The 17,539-nt window shown below is 35.0% G+C and overlaps 1 protein-coding gene across 2 annotated transcripts in view; it reads right to left on the minus strand.

Moving 5' to 3' along the window:
- Window positions 1–1,405: 1,405 nt before the first annotated feature.
- Window positions 1,406–17,539, minus strand: part of Znf507 (zinc finger protein 507) — a 33,874-nt gene continuing 17,740 nt past the window's right edge. For both annotated transcript variants that reach the window (XM_021730065.3, XM_005330640.5), the window contains 2 exons: window positions 5,330–5,464; window positions 1,406–5,209 (listed from right to left, as the gene is read on the minus strand). In XM_021730065.3, coding sequence (XP_021585740.1) covers window positions 4,843–5,209; window positions 5,330–5,464 — 502 coding nt within the window. In that variant the 3' untranslated portion in view covers window positions 1,406–4,842. The remainder of the gene's footprint in view (window positions 5,210–5,329; window positions 5,465–17,539) is intronic.

Consider the following 17,539-nt stretch of genomic DNA (forward strand, 5'->3'; position numbering starts at 1 on the left):
GACATGCAAAAAAGTGATTTCACAATCACTTTTTTGGTGGCGCATGCCTGTAATCTCAGCAGCTTAGGAGGCTGAGGCAGGAGCATCATGAATTTAAAGCCAGCCTCAGCAAAAGTTAGGTACTAACCAACTCAGTGAGACCCTGTCTGTAAATTAAAATACAAAATAGGGCTTGGGGATGTGACTCAGTGGTTGAGTGCCCCTGAGTTCAATCCCCATTCCAAAAGGAAAAAAAAAAAAAAAGTGGGTGTGGCTGTTCCAAGAAAACATTCATTTACAAAAACAGGTGGCAGCCTAAATTTAAAGTAAGGGCCATAATTTGCCAATTTTTCTCCTAAACTAGCACCATCCAAGAGAAATATAATGTGAGTCATATGTAATTTAAAATTTTCTAGTAGCTACATTTATAAAATAAAAATAGGTGAAATTAACTTTTTTTAAAAAAATATTTTTCTTTAGTTGTAGATGGACACGACTTTTTATTTATTTATTTTTATGTGGTACTGAGGATTGAACCCAGTGCCTCAAACGGCTAGGTGAGCGCTCTACCACTAAGCCACAACCCCAGCCCTGAAATTTTTATTTAACCCAATATATTAAAAATTTTATTTTAACATGTAATCAATATAAAAAAACTATTTATATATATTTCTTTTGCAACTATTGGAGCATTTTAATTATATTTCAAGTGATCAATAGTCACATGTGGGTACGGGACCATTATGTTCTAAACTTTCCAAGATAGGAATTCTATAACTAATTTAGAGTTTAGTGACACAGTGTTGGGATTTGGATTTTGAAAGATAGGGGATATGATTATATTGCTCCAGGGAGTACAGGACCAGGGATTAAAGCTACTGGGACGAAATATGTGGTGTCAGTCACTTCAAGCTGAGGTGGCCCAGGATTCTAAAGCACAAACTGATAACTAAACTAATAATGCAGTCAGATGATGTTAGCATCACTTACCAATGCAACAAACCAGATGTCAAAAGACATGAGACATTAGACCATGGAATAATGACAAGTGAGAACTCATTGCTGTAATCTCTGGCTTTCAGTAAACAATGCCAACCACCCTAAGTATGACTAGTCTTCAGAACTCTGACCACAGCAGAACTGAAAACATAAGTGTGTGATTTGGAAGACAAAATTAAGACCTACTTAGCAAGGGGAAAAGCTCCAAACTTAGAATGAATTTTAAAAATGATTTCAGAAGCCAAATGCTTTTTCAATTATTTTTGTTTAACAGTTTAATACAAGTCAGCAATAGTTTAAAAAGTTACTAGAGGGTGATCATAAGCCTTACCTTTGGGAATCTTTTAATTATTTAAATATAGCTATCTAATCAAATCAACATTTCTAAGAACAGACATATGTATAGTTAATAAAACTTAAAGGCAAGTGTTTTTAACAAAAAATTTATTACCAAAATACAATATTAAAGTCAATACATGACAAACTCCTGTAAAGCAAAATAAATTATTCTAACATTGTACAGTATTTCCAAAGGTAGTTAAAGAAGCGCTATAGACCTTGCTTCACTGTTCTGAACAGATAAACTGTTCTACCATGAACACAATCCTAGAGTTTCAGCTTTAAGGCATGCAGCTCAATGTGCAGGATAATTTTACAAAATGCAAATCATCCTATTTTTAATAAGATACAGTGTCAGAATTAACTGTAGTCTTTACATGTCAGTGTTCCAGAAACTTTTATACTTTGGCTATAGAAGCAATGCCTTAGTGTTACACAATAATTATTTCTTAAAAAAATACATGTATTCATATCCATGAATATCAAACTCAAATTTCTATTAAATATATTTTATAGAATATTACTTAGAGCACCTTGCTGTACAATAAAAAAAGATTAAATAAGTGTCTATGAAAACTAAAAATATAAGTCTCATAGAGAAGCCTGCTTGTCTTTGCCAAGCCAAGTACGCTACAGGAAGATACAATGTAAACATGGATGCCCACCATTTGCTTTGTGAGAAAAAAACAGAAAATCATTATAAAGCCATCAACAGCTACCCTGAAGAAGATGAAACATCTAAATCAAAGGCTTCAGTCAGTGTCACACACGCACTGTCTGGCCACAGAACTTAAGTCTACAGATCAAGAGGAATATAAGCACAGTACTGTTGGAACACTGGGGACACCAACCACATTCTGGATTATTAAAGAAAGGGAGAAAACATCAGAGCCCTGAAAAGTGTTATTTATAATGATCAGAATGCATTATCTCCCTGATTCTCACCTTTGCTGAATTTAGTTTATTTTAAAACTATTTTCACTATCAAATCTTAGAACTGTATAAGTGTTCAGAGCAAATAGTATGAACTCTATATGACAAAAGGTCTAGTAGCAATAAATAATTATTCCTATAAAGGGATTCCCTATTCATTATTTTAATAACTTTTTTCTACAATTATAATTGCATATTTAATCTTCATTATTACTTTTAGAAAACTCAATTGTTCTTGGCAGAAACACTTTTAAGCCTTGCCACAAAATAATAATGGAAAGATTTAAAATATTCTTGGTACATATTTCCTTCTGTAGGCCAAGAGAAAGTTTTTATGGACAATTGAAAGCCAGAATCAGGTGAAAGTTTAAGGGGGTTGAACTTCTGGGTTAACTTCCCTAAGGGGTAGGGAATTAAATTCATGATTTCAAATGGAATATTTAAGTAACAATCAAAAGAAGTGGTTTAAGAAAATAAAGAGAGGCAATTTAAAAAGTCACACTTGAAATTTTGGGATTTTTTTGGGGGGGCATTATTAGTATTTTCCAAAGGATTATGGAAAAGTAAAGCCAAGGAAAATTCTTCTAAGATTGTTACTTTTCCGAATAACAAAATTTTATAAAGAAACATTGAGTCAAAGTCACAGTCACCAGAAATGAAAAATTAATGTACATAGAGTGGCAACAACAATGATGAAAAGGAACCTTTAAAGGATTTTATTTGAATTCAAAATTAAATATAAATGGTTCAATTCTGAAATAGGAGAAAATGCATTTATTTAAATCCATGTATAGTGGATTTGGGAAATATAGTTTACTATATATAAATTCATTTTATCTTTTCAAAAAGCATATATCAGAAATGAATTAACTTTCACAAATAAATTAAAGCTACCTAAATCAAAGAGCTGCAAAGTTACAGCCAACTGTATGTTTAAATATCATCATCAAAATGAGAAAAATAAAAACAAATTAGACAGTGTTTCAAGATGGCTGGCCCCACTTACATAGTTCCTAACACTATCTTAAAAATATTAATTCATTTTATTTATACCTGGACTTTGGGAGCAAAATTCTTTCTGAAAACTTTGCCTATATAATATTCCATTCATGAAACTCTTGCTTTTGGTGTTCTAAGTTTATCAGAGTCACAACCTCAACTCTAAATGTTAGAAATGGATATTCAGAATGTTCATCTGAAATAGCACCATGAAGATGGCGCACTGAATGGTGCACCTGCCTTTTGACTGGAGGCAGAATTTAACAAAAAAATAATGTATAAATAAGTGATCAGAACTACAAAAACAAAACACCCTGTTTTTTTTTCACCCACTGAAACAATTATAATACAAAATATGTAATTAACGAGAAACTTATGTGTATTTGATGGCAAGTTTTACTGCGACAGCACGTTTACTTAGTTTTCCACATCACACTCTAAACAGAATTTCTTAGAAAGAAATCCTATAGAATTGCCAAATTCTGTTTGCTAATTAAAATTTTTACAAACAACTTGAATTTTTACTATATTTTGGTCACATTTGGTTATTTCTCTTCTGCTAAAAACTAAATAAAACTTCAGAAAGGAAAATCTCAACAGCAGTACTACGTTTAAGAGTCCTCTGAATTTTCTCCCTCAACTTCATTTTTATCTTAGTGTTCAAACTATTGCTAAGGCCTGATGTAATTTTTCATACTCTGTTGCTGCTTTAAGAGACTCATTCAAATAACAAGGAATCCTCACTTAGCACTGAGGATCAGAAAGCCTATTTAACTATCGAAAGTGTGCTGTGTTCTTCCAGACACTCTGAAAGGAACCTGTGAGAAGTGCCCTGCTGTGCTCAACTAGTCACCAATTCTGTGAACTTGAGATTGATTTGAGTCTGGTTGGAATGAACCCATTTCTTCCTATTCCTACCAAAAACTCACTGTAAATTTAAGACAACAATTTACTTCTTATATATGTCTATTTATAATCCAGATTTGGTTTAGAGGTCTTTCTTTTGTTTTTGGGAATAAAGGAACATCCCAGATTGAGTATATGATAAATTCTTATTGAGTATATGATAAATTCAGGGGAAGATATAAGTGGATCATTTCAAAGCCCTCTATCTGCTTCCTTGTAGACTCTGAAAAAAAAAAAAAAAACCCTCTAGAAGCTATGTGCCATTCTCACAAGAGACCCAGCGATTCCAGAGCTGGCATGTCAAAAGTAAACACAAGAAAGTTAAGCTCTGCTAAGACTGTGACACTTTTATAACAAGTTTTAGAAGAGTTCCTGAAAAGCCCTTTCTTAACTCTTGCTTGCATGTATGTCTAAACTATAATAAGCTTTTAATAATAAATACACTCAACACTAAGAAGGGGTGATAGAGGATTAATACCGATTACATCTTTGTTCCACCTCAACCCACTTCCCCTCACTCAAAATATTTAAATATTACTGTTTATCCATTTGGAATTAATTTTATTACATCACAAGTTTGGTTCCAAAGTTACACCTGTCATTTCCTCTCACACCAACTAGTTTTTTTGCATCTAGTAGGTTAGTTATCTGACAGCACAAAGGTGAAACTGTGGTTAACTATTCCAGCTAATTTGTGTTTACAGTTGTGCTGTGGTCTTTATTTAGGATGATGTTTACAATTTCACCCTCATGCTCTTTCATATGATCCAAGAGATTTTCTTTGCTGGTTGATTCAAAACCACAAATGCAACAACAGAAGAGCAAAACGCAATACTCCATTCCAGGAGGGGCTAGACTGGAGTTCTTTTCTAAACTATATGAGGTATTATTTGTAGGGCTCAGTTTCTCATTCTCATTGGGATCTATGACTTCACTGGGTGCTTGGGAAATCAGCTCGGAGGATGACACCACATTTTCTGAACTTCCAGTGACAGGATCGGCTCTCTCTTCACTGCTGTTTAATAGAGTTTTTCCAGAGGATTTCCCCAGAACTCTTCAAAACAAAACAAAACACACCATACCTTGAGTGGGCTACCTATACTGTAGGACTAGTAGTTTTAATTCTAACTTTAATTTATATACAGTAATAAAGGGAGGGGGTAGAATCAAATACCTGCCACTTTGTGAAATTGCATCATTAATAGCCTTGTTTACTTGTTCGTAGTTGTAATTTTGGTCACTTGCATGCTTCCACATATGAGACTTCAAAGACGGAGGATGGCTGCACACATACCCACATAGAGAACATCTGAAAGACAGATAAGAGAAAAATCAGAACACTCCCATGATGTTATTTAAAATTTAGAATGATCTGTAATAATGATTATAATCCTTCTGCAGTTTTACTAGATATATCATATTTCACGGAATCTCAGATGACTGATTCTAAGAGATATGGGATTCAGTCATGTCTAAGAATGAGTCAATAAATGAAAGAGGCATTTTATAGAGAACTTACAGGAATCAAAACATCTTGGATTATTTCGGGTATTATATGATCTTGAAAATATTTCTAACAGTAACATATAAAATCTTGACTCTATATTATTTAACAACATACATAAAGAAAACAAAATTAACATTTTATACCACTATATTACTACTTTGTGTGTATGTGGGGGTGATACAGGGGGTTGAACCCAGGGACACTTTACCACTGAGCTATATCCTCAGTATCCTCAGTCTTTTTTTCTTTTTTGTAGTGGGGGATTGAACTCTAGGGTACTTGATTACTGAGCCACATCCCCAGCCCTATTTTGTATTTTATTTAGAGACAGGGTCTCACTGAGTTACTTAGCACCTCATTTTTGCTAAAGCTGGCTCAGAACTCTCAATCCTCCTGCCTCAGCCTCCGGAGCTGCTAGGATTACAGGTGTGTGCCACAATGCCTGGCTTACCCCAGTCCTTTTAGGGAAAAAATTTTTTTTTTTTTTTAATCTTGACACAGGATCTTGCTAAGTTGACTATGCTGTCTTCAAACTTCCTCCTCGGCCTCCCAAGTTGCTAGGATTATGAGCATGTGCCACTGTACCTGGCTATACCACTGTATTTCTTAATCAAGAAAGCCAAAAGGAAACCAAATGACTTACAACATGAACTTTGCAGATCCACAGAAAATGGAAGTAGTCATGAAAAAGTTTCAACAATTTAGATTTCATAAATATAATTGTCTTAATATCTTGCATTAGTAGTGTGGTATATTTGTTAAAATTGATGAACCAATATCAACACATTTTAATTAGATCTAATTCACAGTTTATACTAGGGTTCACAGTTTGTACTGTATAATTCTGTTTTGACACCATGACAGTGTTATGCTAGTTCCACTGTCCTTGAAATCCTCATGTTCTATAGACACTGAGCTATCCTTCCTGCCCCTCAATTATAGGCAACCACTGATCTTTTTATTGTCTCCACAGTTCTGCCTTTTCCATAATGCCATATAATTGGAATCACAGCAATATGCAATTAATGTTTTTCACATCTTGTAGTGGATTGGTAGTCCTTGTTTATTGATAATAACAGATATTGTTTGGATGTACCATAGTTTCCTTATTCATCCACCTCCTGAAAGACATCTCAGTTGCTTCTAATTTTTTGCAATTATGAAAACTGCTATGAACATTCATATGCAGGTTTTATGTTGATAAAAGTTTTCATCATATGGGTAAATACCTGAGGGCTTAATTGCAGGACTGTATTATAACACTGCTTATTTTTTTTTGGGGGGTGGGGGTATTGGGGTTTAAACTCAAGGTCACTCAACCACTGAGCCACATCCCCAGCCCTATTTTGTATTTTATTTAGAGACAGGGTCTCACTGACTTGCTTAGCACCTTAATTTTTGCTGAGGTTGGCTTTGAACTTGAGATCCTCCTGCCTTAGCCTGTACCTGGCAAAACTGTTTATCTTTTTAGGAAACCACAAATGTAGTTTTTCAGAAACATTTCTCTTAAAATATAATTAGAAAATCAAATCAGATAACTCATTTGAACTCTTCCCTAAACCAATAAGAGACACGGTCAACAAATCTAAAGGCATAAGAGTAAAATAAAACCATTAAATATGGGGAAGGAATATAATCTTATTCTAACCCACCACCTCTAATTTAACTTTATGATGGAATGCAGCAATATTTCTTTATTAACATGTTCTGAGAATTGGATTCAAGGTCAACAGACTTTGACTTTACAAAATACCACTCTAGGTTTTTTTTTTTTTTTTTTTTTGGTAGTTGTAGATTGACAGAATGCCTTTATTTTATCTGTTCATTTTTATGTGGTGCTAAGGATTGAACCCAGTGCCTCACACATGCTAGGTAAGCGCTCTGCCACTGAGCCACAACCACAGCCCTAGGTTAATTCTTGACAGACATTTCAGCTGGATGTAGTGGCATACGCCTATAATCCCAGCAATTTGGGAGTATAAGCCAGAAGGATTGCAAATTTGAGGATAGTCTGGCCAACATAGTGAGACCCTGTCACAAAATTAAAAAACAAAAAGGCTGGGGATGTAGCTCAGTGGTAAGCACCCCTGGGTTCAATCTCTAAAGAAAAAAAAAAAAAAGTAATGCAATTTCCCTATTAGTGAGGAACTGGCAAAGATGAGTAAGTCTGATAAGATTCTTCATAGATGTGGAAATACACAATTGATCAAGAGAATGACATACCTGTAACCCCATAAATTCTTAGTTATCTACCCTAGAGACATTCTTGCACCTGTTTACAAGGATATACATACAAGAATGACTACTGTAGCTATGAACAGCGAGCGAAAAATGGACATAACCCATAATCAGTTCCTGCACAGGGCCACAGAAATCAATTGGTTTTTCTTCATATAATGCAACACTAGAAAGTCGCGTTAAAGTCAAAAGAACGAGATTCATACTTTTCACCATGAACTAATGCCAGTAAAAATCAGTGAAGAGAAAAAAAATTTTTGTGTGGTGCACAATTTAAATATATTGTTAAAAAAAACCCAGTATATATGTATAACCTGTAAGTTTATGTATATACATGTTTATATGCTGAACACACAAACACATACACACACACACACACACATACACACACAGTTATTTAAAAATGCCCGGAAATGACACATATCAACATCAGGAAAATGGGTTACCCTAGGAAAGAAGAGGTGAAGAAAAGAATAGATGAAGAAGGAAGAAAACGAGATTTTTATTTTTTGGTAGTGGGGATTGAAATTGAACCCAGGGACACTCAACCCCTGAGCCACATCAAAGCCCATTTTATATTTTATTTAGAGACATGGTCTTGCTAAGTTGCTTAAGAGCCTCACTAACTTGCTGACGCTGAACTTAGCCTCCCAAGCCACTGGGATTACAGATATGTGCCACCTTGCCCAGCAAAGTCTTAATTTTAACTATCTACATGTTTTATTTCTTCAAAATGTAGTAAAATGTTTAAAATGTTCCTTTTCAAAAATACTTTAAAAAATCATTAGCCTATTCTCTTTAAAAATTTATAGTTTGTATTCTAAGCCTTTAAGATTTTACAGCTAAAAAAAAAAAATAAGATTCTATAGCTAGCATCACTGGCTACACACAAAAAAAGTAACCCTAATTAGATACATCATATTTTAACAAAGCCCAGCTAATCTGTTTTTACTAATATGTTTATAAAAGAGCTGGCATGGTATCACCTCCACTGTTCAACCACTGAATATTGTGTCTGTATCTATTGTTTTACTGTCACACTGTAGTGTGTACTACCATGTGCTCACAATCTCCCACTTAAGTGGCTCCGGATCAGTCCCTTGAAAAGACTGACTGCCCTGAGCCACTGGGGCTTGGCACCCAGGTGACAATGGGCAAGAGATGCTATGTATTTCCAGCTAGTATCTCCACTAACTATAATACTTCAATACATATTGAATGCGGCAACTTATAATATAAATACCTTTTTGTTATGTTTTTTTGAGAATTTTTTAATATTTATTTTTTAGTTTTCGGTGGACATAACATCTTTATTTTATTTTTATGTGGTGCTGAGGATCGAACCCAGTGCTCTGCACATGCCAGGCGAACACGCTACCACTTGAGCCACATCCCCAGCCTCCTTTTTGTTATGTTATACAAAAGGGAAATAGACATGAAATCTTGTTTTTTTAGGATTAGTTGTGTCCTCAGACAACTGCCCAGAAACCTCAGCAGAAAACTTTTATCCATAATGAGCCACAGAATTCTGTGTATAGCAAAGGATCTCCTGAGTGAAAAGTCAGACTTATACAACCAGAATTTCATACTTTGAGAAAACTGGGTCAAAAAATATTAAAAATTTATCTTATAGAACATCTCTAATGTTACCAAAACTTAAAAAATAAGAATGAGGTATTTAAGTAACTTTTCTTAGAAATAAACTTCTAATTTTAGAATAGTTACAGATTTACAGGAATACTGAGTTCCCCCTATTGTTAACATGTTACATTCGTAAGGAACAGTGTTGATATAGTTAGTATTAACTGACGTCCATACCTTATTCAGATTTCCTGAACTTTTACCTAAATATCCCTTTTTCTGCTTCAGAATCCCATTCAGTATTTCACACTGAGTCATCCTGTCTCTTTAGGACCTTCTAGACTGGAACAGTTCTCCTCAGACTTGCCTAGTTTCAATTGACCTTGACAGATGTGAGGGATACCAGTCATTTTTTAAATTGCCTCTCATAGGGGTTGTCTAATGTTTTTTCAGTGAACCTGGGGTTATGGGTTCTTGGGAGAAGCACCAGAGTGGTGAAGTGCCACTGTCATCAACTCATACTATCAATGTGATTTATCATTGTGGATGCTGACCTCAATCACCTGGCCGAGGTCAGGTTTCTCAGTAAGTGACTCTTTCCACACTGTACACTTTGGAAGGAAGTGACCATTTGAAGCCCTTACTTTAGGAGTGGGAGTATTAGCTGCCTCTCTGAGGACAGAATATCTATAAAAATTATTTGGAATCCTCCTGCACTAGTGATTTGTCTCTTCTCACCCATTTATTTATTTGTTCAATCATTATTTCTATCGATATTGGCACATGAATAATTACTTACACTGTTGGACAGAATTCAGTTCATTGCTAACATCATTCCAGCTTTGATCACTTTCCATTAGTCCCTCTGTCCTGTTGATTTTGTCATTTTGTTGGTTCAGTACTTTGTTACTTGCTGGTGCTACTAGATGCACAGGATTATCATTTCTTTAGTTTTTAACTAGTGAATGATATTAGAAACCTAGACTTGGGGGCCAGTGAACTACTTTCATTTTGTAGTGATATTTTTTTTCTGATTTCAAAAATTGATCATAGAAGCCGGGTGTGGTGGTGCATGCCTATAATCCCAGCTGCTTATGAGGCTGAGACAGGAGAATCATTGAGTCTGAAGCCAGCCTGAGCAAAAGCAAGGTGCTAAGCAACTCAGTGAGACCCTGTCTCTAAATAAAATACAAAAAATAGGGCTGGGTGTCAAGTGCCCCTGAGTTAAATCGCCGTTACGCAACCCCCCCCCATCAAAAAAAAAGATTGTAGAAAATTAGAAATATCCAGGAAAAAACACAGAAAATAAAAGTCACTCACAATTTTATCAATAGATAAAAACCAATATTATCTTTTAACATATTTTCTAATATCTTAAAATACATATAGAATTTTTATAAAATCGGGATCATGCAAGCCTACTGTTTTATTAATATTCCATTCCTTAGTATGACTTAAACTTTCCATAATAACATATTCAACAGATGCCTTGTATCCTATCATTGAGTGGAACTAACAGAATTCTATCCACCAAGTCTCTATTGTTTCAAGCAAAAAACAGTTACTATGGTTTAGTTAAATGTTACCAGTCCCCCACCAGCATTGTTCAAATTTCAGTTACTAACTGGTACAGATATGCTAAATGACTAACTGTACAGTAGTAACTTCATTGGTAGCTTTCAGTTCATGACTTCAACACAACTGTAGCATCGTCAGTGAACAGTCAATTTGTTCCTTTCAAAGTCTGTCCAAATTGGTCACTATGTTTCTAGTCAGTTCCCTCACAGTCAGCAAAACATACAGTTTGTGTTGTGTTCTTGTCTCTCAGTGATATACCCACTTTTTAAAAATGGATACTCAAAAAAAAAGAGGGAATTGGTGGAAAAAAAATGGAAGTGCAGGAAAAAACCTGAAAGAATAATGCTGGAAGCAAAATTAGAAAGAAATGTCAATGGAATTATAGAACAAATAATTGACCAATAGGAAGGCTGACACCATGGCCATGTAAGAAACCCTGGATGTACAGCAAGAGGATAAAATAGAAGGTGACCTTAATGGCATAAATAAAAAATATGGTTGCCAGAGGAAGTGATGTTGTCAAGATATTCCATATGGAAGGAGCTCTTGGAGAAGTTTTAAGATACTGAAGAGCAAAGGATAAAATGTCTAAAGTGGATCCAGACTTACAAAGGACAACTGACAATCTGCCACAGAATAGAAAAGATGCTCACTTCCCTATATTAAGGAAGAATGCAAGCCCTGTTCAAACCATTCTTGTTAAGTTTTTTTTTGTACTGAGAATTGAATCCAGGGGTGCTTAACTACTGACCACATTTCCAGTCCTTTTAATTTTAAAATTTTGAGACAGGGTTTTACTAAGTTGCTTTAGAGCCTTGCTAAGTTGATGAGGCTGGTTTTGAACTTGCAATCCTCCTGCCTCAGCTTCCCTAGTTGCGGGGATTACATATGTGTGCACCACCACACCAACCTTGGCAAGTTTTTTTTACAAAGAGATAAAAAAACAAAAACCTTCTGAATAAATCTACATTTTAAATTATAGTATGCTATGGACTACATCTATATGGTCCCCCAAATTCACATTTTGAAACCTAAACTGTCAAGGTGATGATATTAGAGAGATGAGGCCTTTGGGAAGTGACGAGGTTATGAGAGTGGAGCCCTTGTTATAAGAGTAGTGCCTTTATAAAAGAGGCTGAGGGAGCTTTTGTGGCCCCATTACACCATGTGAGGATTCAGTAAGGCACCATCTCTGAAGAAGAGCACAATCCCTTACCAGATATCAAATAGGCTGGTCCCTTGATCTTAGATTTCCCAGAATCCGGAACATAAAAAATAAATTTTCATTTATAAATTACAGGGTCTAAGGTATTTTGTTACAGCCATCTGAATGGACTAAGGTACAATGTATTAAAATATATTTCACACTATATTTATAATAATTGACAATAAGAAAAAAAGTCACAGAACAATTATAATTTCCCTATTAATTATTAGAATTACTTTGCATGGTTTCAACTTGCGTGGTCATATTTATGGTCCCACACTATTGTATAAACTATTCATATATGTGTGTATATACATATATTCAGACAAAACAAGAAATTTATAAGATAGTATGCTTAAAGAAAGCTTTAAAACACTACTTAGGTACAGAATACATAACTTGAGAGATGAAAAAGCCCATAATTGGGTAAAGTTCTTAATTCTTCCTAAATTAATCCAGAACCTTAACATTACAATACTAATTTTAAGAGACTAGGCAAGCTCATTCTGAAGTTCATATTTGCATGCATTTATCACTCATTCAAAATAACAAGAAAGTGAATTATCTACAAAATCTTCATACTTAACTCCACTTCTTTACTTCTCCCATAGAATTTGGTTTAATTTGAATACACAATTGAAAAAAATGTTTTATTATGAAACACATTGTAAAAAGAGTGGTTTAAGGTGTATATGCAGTTCAGAAAATAATAAATACTATACACAACACCTGCTAAAGGGGAACATTACCACCACTGCAGGAGTTCTTTATGTGTTTCCCCCAAGATCTCATAAACCTTCTTCCCCAATTGAGGCACTGACTTTCTGAATTTTTAATTTTATGATTTGCTTGTCTTCTCTCAGTTTTACCTCTCTGTATCTCTGAACTCCTATTTGTTTTCATGTCTTTGAGTGTAAAGAGAATATTTTATGTATTCTTTGGTGACCTGCTTAGCTCAGTATTTCTGAGATTCAACCAAGTTAACAGGCTTACAGAGAACCTACTTTTCTTTTAAGTTTTACTTGTGCAGTTTCTCAATTTCCGTGATAGAATGTGAAAAGGTTTTTAATATTCATCTAGCATTGTGGTTATCTTTGTATGGAGTGCTTGAGGTTATCTAGTTTGCTGTCTGAAATGGGAGCTCTCTGTTTATTAGTTTAAATTGCTGAGTCAATTTTTGTCCTGCTCAACTGGTCAGCAAATGCTGTGTTTATTTAAAACCTTTTCTAATGATATGACCTATATCCCTTATACTCAAATGAAATATACAGGCAAGTACAAAGATAAATTCTAAAATACTACTTGTATAATTCCCTTATCTTTTTTAATGTAGATCTGATGTAAAAGTGGGATTACACTATAGATTTTCAATCCTGTTTTGCTAATGCTGAGTATTTTCTCATTAAAATTATGCATTTTCAATGGGAATATAATGTTCCATCCTAAAGCATCATAAATTATCCATTTTACTCATTATATAGCTAGAATTTTAAAAATCCTTTTTGCATTATAAATAATGCTATAACAAATACCTTGTACATCAAACTAAAAACACTGTTGATTATTCTTTAGAATAAAGTCTATTTCTCTCATAAAATTCTTGAAATGAAAACAAAGAAGTGCACACTCACAGTTAAGAAACAGAACATTACCAATGTACTTTTGAGACTCCCTATGTGCCCCAAACCTTGATGGCCTCCGCATTCCTGGACTGCTGGACAGACTTTTTAAGCCTTTTATTTGTTAGCATTTACTATGTCAGGGAGAAACCAGGTATAATGAAATATGTATATTTAATTAATAATGCATATTTATGTAAGCAGTGAGCCACACATTTTAGCAGTAAATGCTCAAGTTTCTTTTAGAAGTTTGTGAAGAACAAGTACAGCGATCTTTAAGATTTTGAGAATAGTTAAAATTCACTACCAGAAATGCTCTTTTGTGACGTGGTTAAATGTTGCTGATGTGACTAATCAATATCCTTTAATATGAATAAGTCCTTAAAATCTTTTTTAAAGGGAGAAGAAAGGGATAAAGTGTGTGCTTGACAAATAAGCCCTAATTTCATGAATACCTTCCTTTCAGGCTATTCTGGGAGCTGGGTTGTGGCTCAGTGGTAGAGCGCTTGCCTAGCACATGTGAGACACTGGGTTCGATCCTCAGGACCACATAAAAAATAAGTAATTAAAATAAAGGTATTGGGTCCACCTACAACTAAAAAAGTATTTTAAAATTAAAAAAAAAGAAGGCTATTCTGAAGGAACACTAACAATGGTGAATATTCATGTCTGGATCTAAGTATGGAAGGAAAATTGAGAATCAATTGATAACATTAAACACTAAAGTGATTTTCAACTGATTAAATAAGAAAGGATATTACAGGAGAACCTCAACTTTAAAGTTGCATAAGGTGGCCTAAACTCATTTATACTCCCTTTTAACCATTTTATTTTTTTGAACCCAGAGGAGCTTAACCAGTGAGCCACATCCAAAGTTCTTTTAATTTTTTTTATTTTGAGACAGGGTCTCATTAAGTTGCTGAGGACCCTGCTAAATTGCTGGGGCTGGTCTGGGACTTTTGATTCCCCCTGTCTTAGCCTCTCAAGTTGCTGAGATTACAAGCATGTGCCACCATGCCCAGCTGCGATCCTCCTCTTTTAAGAATATGCTTCCTTTAGTTAAATTTTCTCATTTTCCATTCCCTCCTCACTTCTATACAATTCCAGGGAGCAACACAAATTTTATTAGCATAAAAAAATTAGAGAAAACCATTATTACATCATCATCCTGACTTATATACTTCACCTTACTTGTTTTCTGAAATTCTCCTTACTGTCTACCTTCTTTCATGAAGATGCAAATTTCACAATCATGTGTTTTACTGAGTTGGAAAGGGAAGAGCTGACTCTATTCCATTGTGACCAAAATACATGTAGTACCCAGGGAAAGGAAAAATGACAGAAAACATGTTTTAAAAAAGAAACTATGTCTAATAAACCATTTCTAACCACTGTGTCCAACAGCCCAGCAACATCCACATTTCCATTTAGATAACTTACTTTTTCCTAGCCCACCCTGTGCACTGTGTGTGTGGGGAAACCCAAAGTAAAACAAAATCATCAAAAGTAAGCAGCAGCATGGGTACATTTACTATGATATCACCTGTCACAATTTTGTTTTGATCCTTTGGTAGAGCTGCCAAATGCTCCTGATAGAGCCATTTGGTACTTAATTATTCAAGTCTATCAAGGCAAAGTCATATATCTGACATGAGAAGAAGAAAGAACACCCTGGCAGCTTAGCTCTGCAGTCCTGGTAGCCTGTCAATAAGGCCACTGCTGGAGCAACGCTTTGGAATGCCAGAACCAACAGAATTTCCATGTTAATCACTAATATTCCAACCATCTGTATAAAGATGATCTCTTCCCCATGCAGAAAAACTGTATTTTTGCAGCTAAAAGAAAGCCAATGTAGAAAGTCAAGGTTTGTTTTAATCAGCTTTTTCATTGCTGTGACCAAAAGACCTGACAAGAAAAATTAGAGGAGGAAAAGTTTATTTTGGGGCTCACAGTTTCAGCGGTCTCAGGCCATAGATAGCTGGCTCCATTCCTTGGAGCTTGAAGTGAGACAGAACATAAAGGCTGAATAGTGTGGCAGAAGAAAGCAGGTCAGCCAGGACATGGCCACCAAGAAGCAATAGAGAGACTCCACTCACCAGATATAAAATATATACTCCAACAGCACTCCCCCAGGGACACACCCTCTCCAGCCATACTCTACATTCAGTCACAACTCAATTAATCCCTATCAGAGGATTAATTCACTGATAGGGTTAATGCTTTCATAACCCAATCATTTCATCTCTAAGCCTCATGCATTGTCTCACATATGAGCTTTTGGGGGTTACCTAATATCTAAACCATAACTAGATTTCTTACAACTTGGGTAAAAAACTTGGCTCTGAATTTTTCTACAGGCTTTCCTCCATTGCTAATAAGTCCCCAAACTCCAGGATGCTGGTTAAAATAATCCTATTTCCCAAGCCTGGGACTTTACTTGGTGAGTCTCTAGATCTGGTCAAATTAGGAACAGTTGCTGTGAAGGGTATCAAAGAAAAAAGAAGTTGAGTGAGCGTTTTACAAGTATGGGGCAACTCATAGGATTTGAACATATACACAAAGATTTCAAAAGAAATCTTGCAACAGGGTTTCTCTTATTACACTCAATTTATTTTCTATGCTGAGAGAGAGAGAGAGAGAGAGAGAGACAGACAGACAGAGACAGACACTCTTAAAGAGATTTGGCAACCAAACTTGGTGTTTGGACTTTGTTAGGCTCCTAATATAAACAAACAAACATTTAGGGGAAATTGGGTATTTTTGGACCGTGTATCAAAATTGGACCTGTATTAAAATAATTTGAGCCGGAAGTAGTGGTACCTGCCTATGATCCTAGCAACTTGGGAGGCTGAGGCAGTAGGACCACAATTTTGAGGCCAGCCTCTGTAATGTAGGGAGGCCTTAAGTAACTTAGTGAGACTCTGTCTCAAAACAAAAAACATATAGGGGTAGAGATATGGCTCAGTGGTAAAGTACCTCTGGGTTCAATCCCTGGTACCAAAATGTAACAAAACCAAAATGATTTGACATATATATATGTATGTATCTCTGTGTGTGTGTGTACTTGTATATATTTGGGCAACTCTTTTATACCATGAAATATTTATTTTCAATAATAAATTTTACAGTAAGTTTATAGAACCAAAGCCATTTTATACATGAGATAACCTGAGGCACATATCAGCAAGCATTTACTGAGTAACTATTATGTGCCAGGCAGTATGTTGAATGATTTAGTGCAAAGTCCACCCTCTATGTCAAGTTTTACCCCGAAAAGTGTTTTGGAACCTAAATATCAATACAATTATGTTGCTAAAGGAAAATGGGTTAAATGGTATATGGTTAGAAAACAACTTGGTAACCACAGGAAAAGATTTTATTCTCCACAAAGGTAGTATTAGGGGATGTAAATGGAAAGCAGGGGATTCTAGTTCTGCAATATTAAACCAAAAACAATCTACTGTTTGAAAATTCTGAAATTTTCTTTCAGAAAAATTTGGGGGCCACTGTTATATCAGGTATAACTACAATTGGTGTGTGGTTAACATAGAATAAACACAAAGTTAGGTGAGTCTTGCAAAGATTGGGATAGGATGACGTCATTTTAATCTTTCCCAGTCCTTACACAGAATGGTTTGAGATGATCTCATGACT

This window comes from Ictidomys tridecemlineatus, chromosome 15 (assembly GCF_052094955.1).
Source record: "Ictidomys tridecemlineatus isolate mIctTri1 chromosome 15, mIctTri1.hap1, whole genome shotgun sequence".
In the NCBI taxonomy this organism is placed as follows: Eukaryota; Metazoa; Chordata; class Mammalia; order Rodentia; family Sciuridae; genus Ictidomys; species Ictidomys tridecemlineatus.